The sequence below is a fragment of the Lagenorhynchus albirostris genome, chromosome 11, assembly GCF_949774975.1.
Source record: "Lagenorhynchus albirostris chromosome 11, mLagAlb1.1, whole genome shotgun sequence".
Classification (NCBI taxonomy): domain Eukaryota; kingdom Metazoa; phylum Chordata; class Mammalia; order Artiodactyla; family Delphinidae; genus Lagenorhynchus; species Lagenorhynchus albirostris.
This window is the reverse complement of record NC_083105.1, coordinates 76,468,841-76,485,951: the sequence shown is the minus strand read 5'-3', so window position 1 is coordinate 76,485,951 and position 17,111 is coordinate 76,468,841. Positions and strand designations below refer to the sequence as shown.

General features: G+C 34.2%; 1 protein-coding gene across 3 annotated transcripts in view; it reads right to left on the bottom strand.

Annotated features, from left to right (window-relative positions):
- Positions 1 to 5,476: 5,476 nt before the first annotated feature.
- CPNE8 (copine 8) overlaps positions 5,477 to 17,111 on the bottom strand; it is a 329,571-nt gene continuing 317,936 nt past the window's right edge. For all 3 annotated transcript variants that reach the window (XM_060166571.1, XM_060166572.1, XM_060166573.1), the window contains 2 exons: positions 14,403 to 14,476; positions 5,477 to 7,359 (listed from right to left, as the gene is read on the bottom strand). In XM_060166571.1, coding sequence (XP_060022554.1) covers positions 7,171 to 7,359; positions 14,403 to 14,476 — 263 coding nt within the window. In that variant the 3' untranslated portion in view covers positions 5,477 to 7,170. The remainder of the gene's footprint in view (positions 7,360 to 14,402; positions 14,477 to 17,111) is intronic.

Below are 17,111 nucleotides of genomic sequence, written 5' to 3'. Positions count from 1 at the left end.
AATACCGTATGCTAACACATATATATGGAATTTAAGAAAAAAAAATATCAGGAAGGACCTAGGTTTAAGACAGGAATAAAGACACAGACCTACTAGAGAACGGACTTGAGGATATGCGGAGGGGGAAGGGTGAGCTGTGACAAAGCGAGAGAGAGGCATGGACATATATAAACTACCAAACGTAAGGTAGATAGCTAGTGCGAAGCAGCCTCAGCACAGGGATATCAGCTCGGTGCTTTGTGACCGCCTGGAGGGGTGGGCTAGGGAGGGTGGGAGGGAGGGAGACGCAAGAGGGAAGAGATATGGGAACATATGTTTATGTATAACTGATTCACTTTATTATCAAGTAGAAACTAACACACCATTGTGAAGCAATTATACTCCAGTAGAGATGTTAAAAAAAAAAAAAGGCAGCATTCTAAATCCCCTCTCCTCACGCAGGAGGAAACAAAGAGGGAAGAAAAAGTCTCTTGCCTATTTGGCATGTTCAGACTTTTTCCCAGACTCCCTCCCTGCTAGCTGTGGTGCACTAACCCCTTCAGGCTGTGTTCACACTGCTCACCCCAGTCCTCTCCCTGTGATTTGACCAAAGCCCGAGCCTCAGCTCCCAACCCCACCCCCCTCCCCAGTGGGTGAGCAGACAAGCCTCTCGGGCTCTTGACTGCTGGTGAGCACCAATCCTCTGTGCAGGAATCTCTCCACTTTGCCCTCCGCACCCCTGTTGCTGTGCTCTCCTCCATGGCTCCGAAGTTTCCCCCGGCTGCCACTCGCAGACTCCACCCGCAAAGGGGCTTCCTAGTGTGTGGGAACACTTCCTCCTTCACAGCTCCCTTCCACCGGTGCCGGTCCTGTCCCTATTTTTTGTCTCTGTTTATTGTTTTTTCTTTTGCCCTACCCAGGTTCATGGGGGGTTTCTTGCCTTTTGGGAGGTTTGAGGTCTTCTGTCAGCGTTCAGTAGGTGTTTTATAGGAGCAGTTCCACATGTAGATGTATTTCTGATGTATTTATGGAGAGGAAGGTGATCTCCACGTCTTACTCTTCCGTCATCTTGAAGCTCCTCAAGCGTAACTTTTTACAAGTAGATTTCCATTCTTTTGATCTTTAGTAAGTGATACCACGTGCACTCAAAGGAAACTAATTTGATCCTCAGCTCTGTTTCTTTATTAGGAAGTGTATCCTACTTGTGCTAATGACAGAAATTAATCTTTACTGAATTTTTATTAAGTATCTTCTCATTTTTGTGTTAATTACATATATAGGTAACACAATGGCATAAAATATTTAAACTAAACACAAGCTGAAAGGACAAGGCATGCTCTTCAGTAAAGTCTTTGGCAGTTGCTGATCCTCTACAAAACAAGTACGTCGGTGAATTCCATCAAACATTTAGAGAAGAGCTAACACCGATCCTTCTCAAACTCATCAAAAAATATTGCAGAGGGAGGTACACTCCCAAATTCATTCTACAAAGCCACCATCACCCTGATACCAAAACCAGAAAAAGATATCACAAAAAAAAAATTATAGACCAATATCACTAATGAACATAGATGCAAAAATCCTGAACAAAATACTAGCAAACAGAATCCAACAACATATTAAAAGTATCATACACCATGATCAAGTGGGATTTATCCCAGAGATGCAAGGATTCTTCAATATATGCAAATCAATCAATGAGATACACCATATTAACAAATTAAGTAATAAAAGCCATATGATCATCTGAATAGATGCAGAAAATCTTTTGAGAAAATTCAACACCCATTTATGATAAAAACTCTCCAGAAAATGAGCATAGAGGAAACCTACCTCAACATAATAAAAGCCATATATGACAAACTCACAGCAAGCATCATACTCAATGGTGAAAAACTGAAAGCATTTCCACTAAAATCAGGAACAAGACAAGGATGTCTACTCTTGCCACTCTTATTCAACATAGTTTTGGAAGTCCTAGCCATGGCAATCGAGAAGAAAAAGAAATAAAAAGAATACAAATTGGAAAAGAAGAACTAAAACTGTCACTGCAGATGACATGATACTAAACATAGAAAATCCTGAAGATGCCACCAGAAAACTATTAGAACTCAACAATGAATTTGGTAAGGTTGCAGGATACAAAATTCATGCACAGAAATCTCTTGCATTCCTATACACTAACAATGAAAAATCAGAAAGAGAAATTAAGGAAACAACCCCATTTACCATCACAACAAAAAGAACAAAATACCTAGGAATAAACCTACCTAAGGAGGTGAAAGACGTTTACTCAGAAAACTATAAAACACTGATGAAAGAAATCAAATATGACATAAACAGATGGAGAAATATACTATGTTCGTGGATTGGAAGAATCAATATGGTGAAAACGACTATACCACCCAAAGCAATGTACAGATTCAGTGCTATCCCTATCAAACTACCAATGGCATTCTTCCCAGAGTCAGAACAAAAAATTTTATAATTCGTATAGGAACATAAAAGACCCTGAATAGCCAAAGCAATCTTGAGAAAGAAAAATGGAGCTGGAGGAATTCAGGCTCCCTGACTTCAAACTAAGCTACAGTAATCAAGACAGTATGGTACTGGCACAAAAACAGAAGTATAGATCAATGGAATAGGATAGAAAGCCCAGAGATAAACACATGCACATATAGTCACCTAATTTATGACAAAGGAGACAAGAACATACATACAATGGAGAAAAGAGAGCCTCTTCAATAAGTGGTGCTGGGAAAACTGGACAGCTACATGTAAAAGAATGAAATTAGAACACTACATAACACCATACACAAAAATAAACTCCATATGGATTAAAGACCTAAATGTAAGACCAGACACTATCAAACTCTTAGAGAAAAATACAGGAAAAACACTCTGACATAAACCACAGCAAGATCTTTTTTGACTCACCTCCCAGAGTAATGAAGATAAAAACAAAAATAAACAAATGGGACCTAATTAAACTTAAAGGCTTTTGCCCAGCAAAGGAAACTACAAACAGGACAAAAAGACAACCCTCAAAATGGGAGAAAATATTTGCAAATGAAACAACGGACAAAGGATTAATCTCCAAAATATACAAACAGCTCATGGAGCTCAACATTAAACAAACAAACAACCCCCCCCCCCAAAAAAAAGTGGGCAGAAGATCTAAATGGACATTTCTCCAAAGAAGACATACAGGTGGCCAAGAGGCACATGAAAAGATGTTCAACATCACTAATTATTAGAGCAATGCAAATCAAAACTACAATGAGGTATCACCTTACATGGTCAGAATGGCCATTATTAAAAAATGTAGAAACAATAAATGTTGGAAAGTGTTGGTGAGAAGGGAGCCCTCCTGCATGTTGGTGGGAATGTAAATTGATACAATCATTATGGAGGACAGTATGGAGGTTCCTTAAAAAACTAAAACTACCATATGACCCAGCAATCCCACTATTGGGCATATACCCTGAGAAAATCATAATTCAAAAAGAGTCAGGTACCACAATGTTCATTGCAGCACTATTTCCAATAGCCAGGACATGGAACCAACCTAAATGTCCATTGACAGATGAATGGATAAATAAGATGTGGCACATATATACAATGGAATATTACTCAGCCATAAAAGAAATGCAATTGAGTTTTTTGTAGTTAGGTGGATGGACCTAGAAACTGTTATACAGAGTGAAGTAAGTCAGAAATAGGAAAACAAATACCATATGCTAACGCATATATACGGAATCTAAAAAAAAAAAATTGTTTCTGATGAACCTAGGGGCAGGACAGGAATAAAGACGCAGATATAGAGAATGGACTTGAGGACACGGGGAGGGGGAAGTGTAAGCTGGGACGAAGTGAGAGAGTGGCATGGACATATATACACTACCAAATATAAAATAGATAGCTAGTGGGAAGCAGCAGCATAGCACAGGGAGATCAGTTCGGTGCTTTGCAACAAACTAGAGGGGTGGTATAGGGAGCATGGGAGGGAGGCTCAAGAGGGAGGGGATATATGTGTGCCTATGGCTGATTCACTTTGTTGTACAACAGAAACTAACACAGTATTGTGAAGTAATTTTACTCCAATAAAGATGTATTAAAAAAACCCACAACCACATCGACCTCATCCTTTTGAGAGAAACCTCTTTATGTTCTAAACTGATGATAAGCCACAGTTAAAAAAAAAAAAAGTACATGAGTCCCCCTAATTGTCTTCACTAAGTCTAAAGAACAAAATAGCCTATGCTACATACCTACTGTCACTGCTGCCCCCCAACACTATTCAGAGTTTTATCTACCGTTTCTTTCCTCCCCGTATTACATGCTGGGAGAGAGAATTTTAAAAGTAGTGGTTGAATCATCTGATGTTCTTTAATTGCAACAGTTATACTCCCTAGTCACACATTACAGTAACCTGGAAAGCTTTGAAAATTTACTTATTCCAGGTGCCATTAAATCATATTTTCCGGTGTTGGGAAGACAAGACGCCCTAAACAAAGTAAAATAGTTTATATATAATATGAGGTGATTAATATGTTAAAATGCAAAGCAAAAGTGAGTTCATAGAAGGTAGTGATTATTGTTAGCTGAAGTTTTAAAAGAACATAGATGGAGTTGGGGCTTGAGTTAGAACATTCAAATAATATCCTAGGTGGAGGCCTAAGGAGAGAGCTTGATGGAAGGAAAAATTATGAACTATGCCTGAGTCTCCAAATGAACTCAAATTGGTTGGGGAAGAGGATTGAGACAAGCCTGGATAGTTTTAATATTCATTTGGGAAGCAATGGAAATTGATATTATATAACCGGCTAAAACCAAATGATGGAGATGATTGAATAGAAGGCTGAGGGTTCATCCTGTAGTTAAAATGGTTTTCATCAGAGAGGAAGGGAAAGGGACTAGAGAGAGAGAACAGCATCCAAAGCTCTTGGGGGTCTTGAGGGTGCCCAGTTATAGTCCTGCTGTTTTCTGCAGCAGGTTTGATGATTTGGAGCTATCACTCTTCTCTCGATACATATCTTTCTCATTGCTCATTACCTAATGCTCATATCCCTGATACCCAGATTGTATGTGCAACTATTGGAATGTGTTTGCATTTATGGAATATGTCTCTGGTATTATTCATTGTACATCTCCTAACAGCAACTCACAAAATTTAAGTAGTTTCACAATGGTAATGAGCTCTACTCTAGTTACATAGTCTTGGATAAATCACCTAATCCCTTCAGTCTTGATTTTTTCATTTATGCAACAAAGAGACAAGTCTAGGTATTTTCTAATCTTATGTATAGAACTAACATCACATACATTTCTTATGGTTATTCTCAGCCATACAAAGGATAAGGCTTGTAACTGGGACTGTTTCTTAACCATTTGCCCCCACTAGGTTTGGGCACACTATTATTTAAATAAAGAAGTGTACATCTTTCATTTTCTCTGATCAATTCAAATAAAAATAACATGTTTGACAAAAAGGAAATAATATTGATCTTATTTATTTTCGTTCTTTAGAACTGATGAATGAAGGCAAATAATACAATTGTAGGCTAATAAACTATACTGACATAAATATTTGAGACCAGTAAAGGAAATCATCAGATTCCATGTCATTTATACATAAAGTTTACAGAGCAAATAGTTAATCTTTAAAAGATTTTAATGTATACTCCAAAATGGACAATTTAGGAGTACATAATTATATAACATCGATTCTGTTAGATATGTGAATGTATATATTTTTGTTTTCCGTAAAATAGTTTCATGCTTATAAAAGTCACCCTTAGTCAACGTGGGACAAAGAGAACAACATACAGTAGAAATAAACCAGTAGTAAATAGGGTATAAGTAAGGAAAATATTATAAAGCAGTTACATTGTTGACACAAAAGAAAAAAAAAATAAATTCACTTTTCTATTACTTAAAGGTAATTCACAATCATTACCAGGAATTCTGTGAGAATTTAAGGCCATTTGTTCTAAAGATATGTTTTAATTTAGACACAACTGTCATTCTTGTCACAAAACTGCAATTCTCATAAAAACTGTACATGCAAAAACTCTTTACAATTAATTGTGGATAGGCAGATCAGTCAGTGTATAGGAGTGGGTTATTTCACAAATGTGTTGTGCACTACGTCACATGGTTGTGTATATTTAACAGGGAATTTCGCAAAAAACTTCCAGCCTGTGCACCCTGCGTGGCAACTTGGAAAGGAATGCAAATCAAGAGAGCCAGTATCCCTTTGACTTAAAATATCTAGACAAGGTACAATGAAATAGAAAGTTTAAAACATCTGCTACATGGTTCACAGTCAAATATTCTGGATTTTAGTCTTTCTACATAGTATTGTAATATAAAGATGCTACTTTTTACACCAAGTATTTTCTGTGCATTTACAGTTCACGATGTTTGACTTTTTATTATTTCTACTTAGCATTACAAAACATAAACAAATTGCAGTCTAAATTTAGAACCCAAACTTCATGAAAAATGCATGTTCTTTCAGAATACACATCTGCTAAGTGTAAACTCCCATACTTGGCAAATGGCACAGAGGAACTGATTACTAAGCAGATACAGCTTCATAAGACAATTCACTTACTGAGAAATATAAAAGTATCTTTACCTTCCCTTGCTTGCAATTGCATTTCTCCAGACAGTCATTCAAAGAGATATTGCTCTTGTGATTATAGCTATTGCAATTTAGAAGACAAAGGATTCAATATTCAAAACTTGTATTCTTAAGAACAGTTATAAAAGTATTGGAATCTAAAAAGTAGTAACATGTAAACATTGATATAGAGAGACTGCTTTCCTATATACATAGCAGTCAAGGACAATATTTGAGTTAAAAACACAGGTTGTGCTTTTTCCCAACAGTACATTGGAAATTAGCTGTTTCTGTCTAGAAAACATTTAAAGATTCAGAGAATACATCCATATTTTGCTTCAAGCATTTAAACAATTTTTCTGTTGCTCATGCAACAACCGTATTTACAGTTTTGGTTTAGGAAGATGATAAATTTTGGATCCAAGAAAGCATACAAACCAATACTGCTGAAACCAAACTGAGAAATGTATCTCATTCCCTGGTTCCTTATAGAGCACCAGAAGAAAAGCATGGACTCAGCAGTTCTAACTGAAGTGTAGTTACATTAGCATTTTGGAGCACAGTCATATTTGAGTATGTAACACATGTGTAGGTGGGGTGTACGGGGGAGGTGCAGGTGATGGCTTGATTCCTCTGGTCCTCATGTAGGAGAGAAACTGCTCTGGGATCTCCGCTAGGACATCTTTAGCTAATCTAGCCATGCTGAGTATGTGGTTTCCGCTTCTGTCAATATAATCTCTGAATGGCACAAACTAAATCAGAGGTGAAAGAAAGTTATTTAACAGACCTTAGCATGCTATTTAAATAAATAAAAAAATAGACACAAAAACCAACATATGTAAACATTTGGTTGTAGGAGAATCAGAGAAGCCTGGAGTAATGGTGAGATGCATGATAATAACTATGCATTTTAAAGATATTTGATTTATTACAAATAGCTCTAACAGTGACCACAACTTTCTAATATATACTTTACCTAAAAAGGGATGTAATCTTTACCTATGTTTTTCCCCACAATAACTCTTGTCTCTGGGTCCTGTACACCCATCATGTTGCTACACGTATTCTGCAGTTTTGAGTTCTACACCTAATTGGATGGAGCATTATCTTCTTCAGGGCTCAGTTTCTTGTCAAATGGAATTAATGCATGCTTAATTCAGCTTTCAATGTAGAAGTATTACTCAAATCAGGGTTAAAAATAATGTATATTGTTAAAGAGTCCTAAACACATGTAAAGTATTTTTAATTATATTACTAGACCATCAAATCACATGGACAATGAATACAAAATTTACACAGTTCACATTAGTAGGTACCCAAAATATTCAGTACATTGAATCATGCCCCAAATGTTTGTTTTTTATATCTGTTATTTGGAAAGGCAAAAAATAAACAACCAAAAACCCTCAGTATAAGATTTTGGTATACTTCTCATTGAAATATCATCAAATATCAATATTCTTATTTTTACATTACATAAAAATGATTGTTCTATCCTTATATAAACAATCATGTGAGAATAATTATCACTGAATACTCTGGCAATAGATTGCCTGATTCCATTCTCATTTATAATGGTTACTTAATAAACACTGTGCTGTTTGTTGGCATTAGTTCAATTTCCCCTTACAGACATCATGATTCTTGAAAGCAGCTGGGAATGATTGTAACTGTTAATGTTGTGATAGTTTGGGGACACAGTAATTTTAGGTCTTGGAGAAAAGGCACAGCGAAGACATTTCAGGAGGTTGAACAATTTTCAAATATAATATTTTAAAGTTTATATTAAATCAGTTTTTCCTCCAGAGAAACAGAGAGTGTTCACACTCTCATCTCATACTGTAATGTAACTGTTTTAAATTTATTTTGAAAAATTTACTTTTGATTTAAGCAGTTACTCAAGATGTGCCTTCAGAAAATTAACTTTTATTAGGAAACAGACTTTAAACCACTCAGGTTGCGACAGATAAAGCAGGTTAAAATGTTAAGAAATCAAATAGCAAATGTAATACCATTTATGAAGTGAAAGCAGTCTCTTTTAAGGAAGAGCAGAAAAGTAGTCCTTTCTTTTTAAAATAAGGTACCTTATAGACAGAAGCATACACATATGACCATAATTTTACCCTGTCTTGATACCAGGTGGAAAACTCAGCACAACTTTTAGAAAAGTGTGATAGGTGACAAATCTTTCTCTTACCATAAAGGTAGCTAGCTAAGTAAGGGTAAGGAAAAACTAACAGAGTGAATATAATATTAAGCTGAGAAGAGAAATAGGAGGATATGAACATTTGTGAAGTCATATTATCTGACTTGGACAAGACCTGACAAAGAGGTGCAAACAAATTTAGGTTTATTTTTCTCTCTGAAACTATAATTAGAAAGGTAAGAAAATAAGAATCAACATAGTGAGGGATTAATAAGAAAAAGATCTCTAATTTCAGCTATAGCTTATTTCATTCTTATTTTAAAAGGCATAGTAGTTTTTTAAAATTTAGTAATGATATGGTTAGTATATACATAATTACCTTTTTAAAATTTTATTTATTTTTTAACATCTTTATTGGAGTATAATTGCTTTACAATGGTGTGTTAGTTTCTGCTTTATAACAAAGTGAATCAGCTATACATATACATAATTATCTTTTAAACTATTTGTTAGGAGATCAGTTTTTGAAGAATCTATAGCTAATACCTACATTTCAGGGAAATGGCAACACTCTAGCAGATAGTTGATACTTCTCTAGGGAAGGGGGATATTATACCTGCTGTGTTTTTCCTTTACCTCAACTTTGCTCTTATATTTACTTTTACTTTGGTCTTTACTCTTCTCTTAGACCATGGTAATTAAATTCAATTATCTTTTTTACTCCCTATTCTCAGAAACTCTGGAATTAGACTTCCCAGGTTCAGATGCTGGTTCTGCTGCTTATTAGCTGTGTGGTCTTGGTATTCTCTCTGACTCAGTTTCCTCTTCTATAAAATGAGGATCATAATAATAATGCCTACTTCATTAGGTTGCTGTATTAAATAAGTCAACACATAGGTGCATAAAATAGTGTTCAACTCATAATATGTACAGTATGATAGTCATTATTATTACTATTCATTAATTTATAAATTATGTGCAATATAAATATGAGACTTTTCTTTCTAGTCTTTTCTTTACATTCATATCAAACTTTAACTATTTTTACCAATTTTTTATCTCTTTCAAACTCAGGTACCAGTATTATAATCTAAAACTGTAATTCCTGACCTTTTTGTTATTTTAAAACACCTGCTGTTTCACCTTTCCAGCAAATGCTATAGGATGTGCTAAATTTTTTATTGAAGTAAATATAAATTCATTTTTAAGAATGTTATGATACTCTGGAATGTCAAAACTAAGAGTCATAATCACTGTTCTCATAAGACATACACTTCTACTCATCTTTAAAACATGTTCATAAACAATGGGTAAGAAAGAAATCTTAATTTCCAGCCAAGGAGGGAAGTATATATCTCATTTAACTTACATTTGCTAAATGCGGGCACAGATTCTGATACGTCCCTTGAGTATTAAGGGACCTTGCCCCTGGGTTAAGCGTAACTGTTATAGCAAGTGATATTATCAACAGGAGCATCTCTTATCCCACATGTGTGTTGGGAGCAGAGAAAAAGATGTTGAGAATCTTCTACTCACTAACCTAAATTATCTAATCCTTTTCCAAAGGAATATTCATCTCTTCAGTCAAGTCATGAGGCACTTCCCTAAGTGAGAGATGAAAATGACAAGTGTCTCTGTTTCCTTTACCTCTTATTAATGTTAAACCTTACACTTTTGATGACAAAAATATATTCTCTTTCTTTTTGGACTATTGCTGATATCCTTCTACAGTAACAATTTTCCACTCAACTTCTCAGACCCCTCTGTTTATTGTCCCTTTTAATCACTAATTTCTGATCACTGTACCTGGGGACCTCCTGTTCAAAATAACACTCACACATTTGTGAATGTATGTTGATCACTGACTATTACCACAAATTAACTTGGACCCTTAAACTGTTCAGGTTAGAGGAACAAATCAATTTTTACTTTGCACTCATTTATCCCATTCATATGAAGAATACAAATAAATGCATTCTGTTCAGTTGAAATATACCATTTCCTTGACACACTACATCTTTTTTTTAGCATCTATCCTGTACAAGGAAAATGTTCTATGTAGTTGCTCTAACAGCTAGCTCTGCCTATTTGTGAAAAAAGTTTGAATCAGTTTGGGCAAATGAGCTTTTAGTTGTGGTTCTGCTCAATTTTATTTGATTGTTCCTACTTTGCAGAGCTCCATTAGTGATTTTCAAGTCTAAGCCTTCAAGGTAATTATTCTCCTTCTAATGAAAGATATGATTTAAATATAATTTTTAAGGGAGTGATAGGCTGGACAGCAGCTGAATGCAGCCAGGAGAAATGATATTGCATTATATACAATGGCCAATCCACAGCACAAGCAAGCAAACAAACAAATGGAAAGCCTTTACATATATTGATTTAAGAAAATAATTCATTTAAGTTTTAGAATAACAACCATAGAATTTCTTCCTGCATACTGTTTATATTATAGTCATATGAGAGTGAATCTTGAGGCAATGAACATAATCACACATAAGACTGACTACAGTGTCATATGTCAAGGTACAGTTACTATGAAACAGTGACATAAAAATGCCTTCCCACTGGACTATGCCAAAATACTAACTAATAATAATAACTGAAACTGATATTAATGCATTTATTGAGCAACTGGTAGGTGAGAGGCCTTCTGCTAAGTGATTTAGTACAATATCTCATTCAGTTTCTTACAAAACAAAAAGGTAAGAGAGCCTAAATAGACCCTATTTTCTGATATTATTTTAGCCAGCAGTGTTTACAGCATTGATTATGATGGCTTAGATATTTCCTGGTGGTAGGAAGATTGACAATATTATTCTTGGTGTGCCCTTGCAACTCCAATATTATAAATATTCAAGAATATTTCTATTCTTAAAAATAACTCATTTAAAAAATGTTTTAGTGAATGGTAGGACCAGGAAACCTGTAATGGTGGAGGGTTTTAAAATTTTATTCAAGGTGAGAGAAAAAATGCTAATTCTTGAACACAATGTGATATATAAATGTTTACCCTGGGAACTTTTTTCTTTTTTTTTTTTGCTGTATGTGGGCCTTTCACTGTTGTGGCCTCTCCCGTTGTGGAACACAGGCTCCGGATGCGCAGGCTCAGCGGCCATGGCTCACGGGCCTAGCCGCTCTGCGGCATGTGGGATCTTCCCAGACCGGGGCATGAACCCGTGTCCCCTGCATCGGCAGGCGGACTCTCAACCACTGCGCCACCAGAGAAGCCCAGTGGGAACTATTTTTATTAGACCAAATACCATTTAGCAACTTTTCCATGAAATTAGAAAAGGGTGCATCAGATATCCTTAACTAAATATAGACATGTAAGTCAAGGTGTCACTGTCATTCAGGAGGCTACTAATTCTCTGGGAAGATTTTAGCTTCCTGTTCAGTATCTGTGAGATCTCATGACTCTTTCAGTTCAACTTTACATGGTAGAATCCCTTGAGTGTTTAGCTATATCGTCAGGTGTCTTCAAAATCTTTGGTGATCTCAGTGTCACTTAATGGTGATAGATTAGTCTCAAGATTTTGACTTTCAATGAGAGGAAATATATAATTATATATATATATATATGTGTGTGTGTGTGTGTGTGTGTGTGTGTGTGTGTGTGTGTTTATGTATCTTATACTGATAAGTAACAAAGTATTTTCATGTCTGTTACTTCCTCTGAGACTCACCACATCATGGAAAGAGCAAAGATAAAAGAATGGAAGTCTGGAGGTAACAAATGAAAGGCTCAAAGGAGATTTACTGACTTGTTCAAGATCATAGATCTGAGTCCTATCTCACTGTTCTGTCCAATGTAGCATATCCAATTAGAGATGAAATACTTTCATGATCAAGGGAATTTTTGTTTTATAAATAAAATAACCAACAACTGTTGGTTGTCACTAACATAACATGTTAATCCTCTTAAAGTAAATCTTAATGATGTGAGCAACCTTAACTATCTTCTAAGGGAGAGAGTAATACCAGTTTCCCTTAAGCAGCATTTAAATGATACTATGAGATATAAAGCTGTCTCTTTTAACTTTGTAAAAATGCATTACAACAGCAACATAATACATTTTAAAGGACTTCAAATTCATACTTCCATGCAGTAATTTGATTTTTTGGTTACTGTGAACTAGACATTATGGAGAGATTTTTAGGAAAAGTGTAATTACTTGGACTTATAATTATGCTAATCAGCATAAGGTGAATAATCGCGGGTCTACTTAAAAACAACAAAACATCGTGGGATTCTTAAATAGATGACCACATCACCATGTTCCCTTTCTCAGCTGCTTTTAAATGAATTATTCATGTGTGTGTGCTTTTTACACTACCAAGAACATTAGGTTAAAATGTTAACATTTTAATGTTAATATTTAAACATTAGGTTTAAATCATATTTAATTATCTTCTTAAAAAACTGTTATACAGATGTTTCTATTTTAAAACTTAATTTTGCTGACTGATGAAGAAGAATGCTTTTTTATCTTTGTCAAGATTAATCTTTATAATATATTTACAGATTATTTTACATTATTCTCCCTCTCTAATTTTTAAAATTATTTTTGTTGTATTTTACCGAGTTCTATTTCAGTAATGTAATGTATTTTATATATACTATCTGATAAAATCTTTAAACAATGCCAGAACACTGAAGTTTAGAAAGCTTATCCTTATCACAGTGGACAATCCAGGATTTGAACCAAATTCTCTTGGATTCCAAATTAGATTATCTTAATGACTGTATTATGGGTGAATATATAGGTTATTATTTAGGAGATAATATTGTTTGCTCCTTTAAGTGCTCAAATTGTACTGAGAACTTTCCTTTCCATTTAGTCTTCCCTTCACAGTCTTTTTCTGCTTCTGACTTCCTAAAAGATATGAAGACTCTAAAGTATGCAGAAATTTAGTTGATTTAATTCCTTTGTTTCAATTATAAATTTTAACTGCCTTTTTTCTTTCTATTCACTCCCAGAATAGTAGGATTTAGTTAAGTATTTTTCTTGATTCTAATAGAATTATGAATCATATATATGTCTATATATCTATATATAGAGATATATAATCTATTATTATATTTTATTATAGTATTATACATATTATTATGTTACCATGTATTATATTAATATTATTATTTATATATTTTATATAATTTTTATATTTATATATAATTATAAGATCTATTTTTCCACTTTTCTAACCATAACCTATGGGAGAAATAGAACAAAATCTACATTTTTGGTTTGTTTCTACTAAGTTTACTTACACTGAATATGTATCAGCTGCCTTAAAATACATTTAATCTTTATTGAGGTCTAAGTAATAAATAATCATTAAAAGCCTGTTATATTTCTAGCTTTTAATTTTACTAAAGATCTCAATGATATTTTATGGTAATAATAAAGTAGGAAAAGACACTTATTAACAATTCTATTTTATATATGGTGAACATGAAGTATGGGTGAAAGTAATTTGGTGCTTATTCTAAGCCATTACTTAACATGTATTTTATAGAGAATCAACTGCCTAAATTAAACAGAACCTGAGACGCTTGATTTCAATTTAAACTCTTCATTTACAAATCAGAGCTGACACGGGCTCTTCACAATGAACAAAATAAATAATTTTCATTAAATTTCTTACCTGCACAATGTCCCTTTCAGCATATTTTCCTCTGGAGGAAACTCTTACATCATCTCCATCCAATTCAACCATTGCTTGAAAATAAAATAGGATCATTTATTCAGTGCATTTTAGCTACTATAACAAATGTAGGCAATAATGAAATCAAGATGTATGAAGTAGCAATATGTCCTATGCCAAAGGCAGGAAGCTTGTTGATCCTTTCATTTCCTCGGTGATTTCTTCCACAAAACTTAACTGAGTGCAAATTTTACAAGCGGAGAAAGCAAGCTAAGACCTCATGTGACCCTTTGAAAGATGAGGAGAGCCTGTGCAGTGTAGAAGTCTTTAGGTACATCTCCCCATTCTATAGATCCTTAACTCTGGATTACATGCTTACATGACTGATTCAGCAAGTGATGCTAATTCATTCAATTTTAATTTTTTCTTTCTAATTTAAGAAACTAGGCTCTAATCATTATAGAACTTCCAATAACAATTTGAACTTTATTCTCTTTGAAACTACACAAAGCTATATAATCATATTGTCTGTAATCTTTTTATGAATAGATTTAAAAACAAAAAGGCATTTTCTCTGCTCTTACAGTGATTGGATAAAGCATGAAATTTCTGAAGTATGATTTTTTTGTTGATTAAAAATAATTTCAACATTACATAGGTCAACTGGTATTTGGGAATGCTGTGATATAACGGGACAGCTGGTATACAATAATGTTACGCTGCAATTAAGAACATTTTCCAGAGTTTAATGTTTCAGTGAGAATTCTCTAAATAACTAATTACACGAGGAATGCTAATTTGTACTTAAAGTATATTCTCGTACTAATAATCCATTTTGTATGCACATGATATTCACCAGACTCCAGAGAGCCACTTGCAATTATGTTTGCTTTGTCGCCTTCTAAAATATATTAGAATACAATCCTAACCTTTTCACTATTTTCCTCAGTGCTTGGATAATGCATTTGGGTTAAAGACGTTTTACTCTTTTTTCCTATTTTATATTTTTTTGATTGAGGTATAATTGACAAATAACATTATATTATTTTTAGCTATATAACATAATGATTCGCTACTTGTATATATTGTGAAATGATCACCACAATAAGTCTAGTTGACCATACATAATTAAAAATTTTTTTCTTCTCATGAGAACTTTTAATATCTATTCTCTTAGCAACCTTCATATATGCAATACAATATTAACTATACTAACCACACTGTACATTACATTCGTGCGATACTTATTTTAAAACTGGAAGTTTTTACCTTTTGACTTCCTTCACCCACTTCACCCACCTCCAATGCTGGCAAGCCTTTGGCAACCACCAATCTGTTTTCTATATCTATAAGCTTGTTTTTTTTAAAAAACAGGTTTTGAGTTTTACTTTTCTACACATGTTCAGGAATCAATGTCTGGGCTGAAACATTGCCAGTACACCTAACTGTTAGTGAGCCATCATCCAATAATCTCCTTAGATATATATGTCATAATTTAGTAATGTAAATTACCAATAATAAGGTAATTAACTTATTCAAAATATAAAAGAACTATTTTTTTCTCTCCTTATTAGGGATTTAAATAGGAAAATTCTTTATACTCAGATATTTTCAATAGTTAATTCCTTTTTTTGGTCTAAGTTTGTTTTCAAAATTTTCATATTACTTTGAGACATAAATGTACACTGATTGTGACATGCCAGCAATTGGAGAATCTTCTCCTTTATTATCTAGTTTGCTAATAACTCCTAACAATTACCCTATACTCACTCTAAAATGGGAAACAAAATTAGATGATAATCTGAGCCTCACCTTCTACAATCCTCTACAATCTCCATTGGCCTTTGTAAGTGTTCTACTTCAATTAAAGAAAGTGACAGTTATTCAGGCAATAGTGTAATAGAATGAGATACTATAAAATATCTCCCACTTTTCAGTATGTCCTTTGAGTTAAAAGGCTATGGGTAGCAGAATTGGAGGCTACACTTTTGAGAACAAGGAGAAAAGAAATGGCATATAAGTGGTGGAAGGGAAATGTTCACCCTTCAGTTTTTCAGATCATCTAGTCCTCAAGGAGCCTGAAATTGTAAGCAGAGGTTCCCCATCAGTACCCGTCTCTGGAAAAAAGATGTATAAGATACAGACCTGTATTTCTTTCTAGCCTTGGGAGACAAAATCATGTTAGAATCCCTTATAGTTCTCTCCCTTTCCTAACTTGTATCAAAGCAGTTAACCAGATGCTACTTTAATTTGACTTTTTGCCTTTTAAGGATAAAGAAATCCTGCTTTGAGAAATTATACAGAAAGTTTTAAATTGTTCTCATTGAAATAAAGAAACAAGACATTTAAATACTCATGAATCTAGTAGTTTATTTATATTTCCTCTATCTTCAAATAATGAATGGCAAAATGCTGCATTTCTTGCCTGTGCAAACCTCCTGGTTAAGTTATGTGTAGATGTTGGATTTATGTGGTTAACTGATAAAATCTGCAAGTTTTATTTCAGTCTTTATGTCAATTTATGCGTGCTATTTAAACTTACTTACCATAGATTTGGAAGTGCCTAGAAAAACGCTCTTCTGATAGGATAGCAGCAACTTGAATGTAAGTCAGAAATTTTCTTCCAGCAGGGTGAAAGCAGAAATCAGGTGTTTCAGGACCTTAATTCCCTGTTCACAGGTTTGCCAGAGGAAAGTTTCACTTTAATTC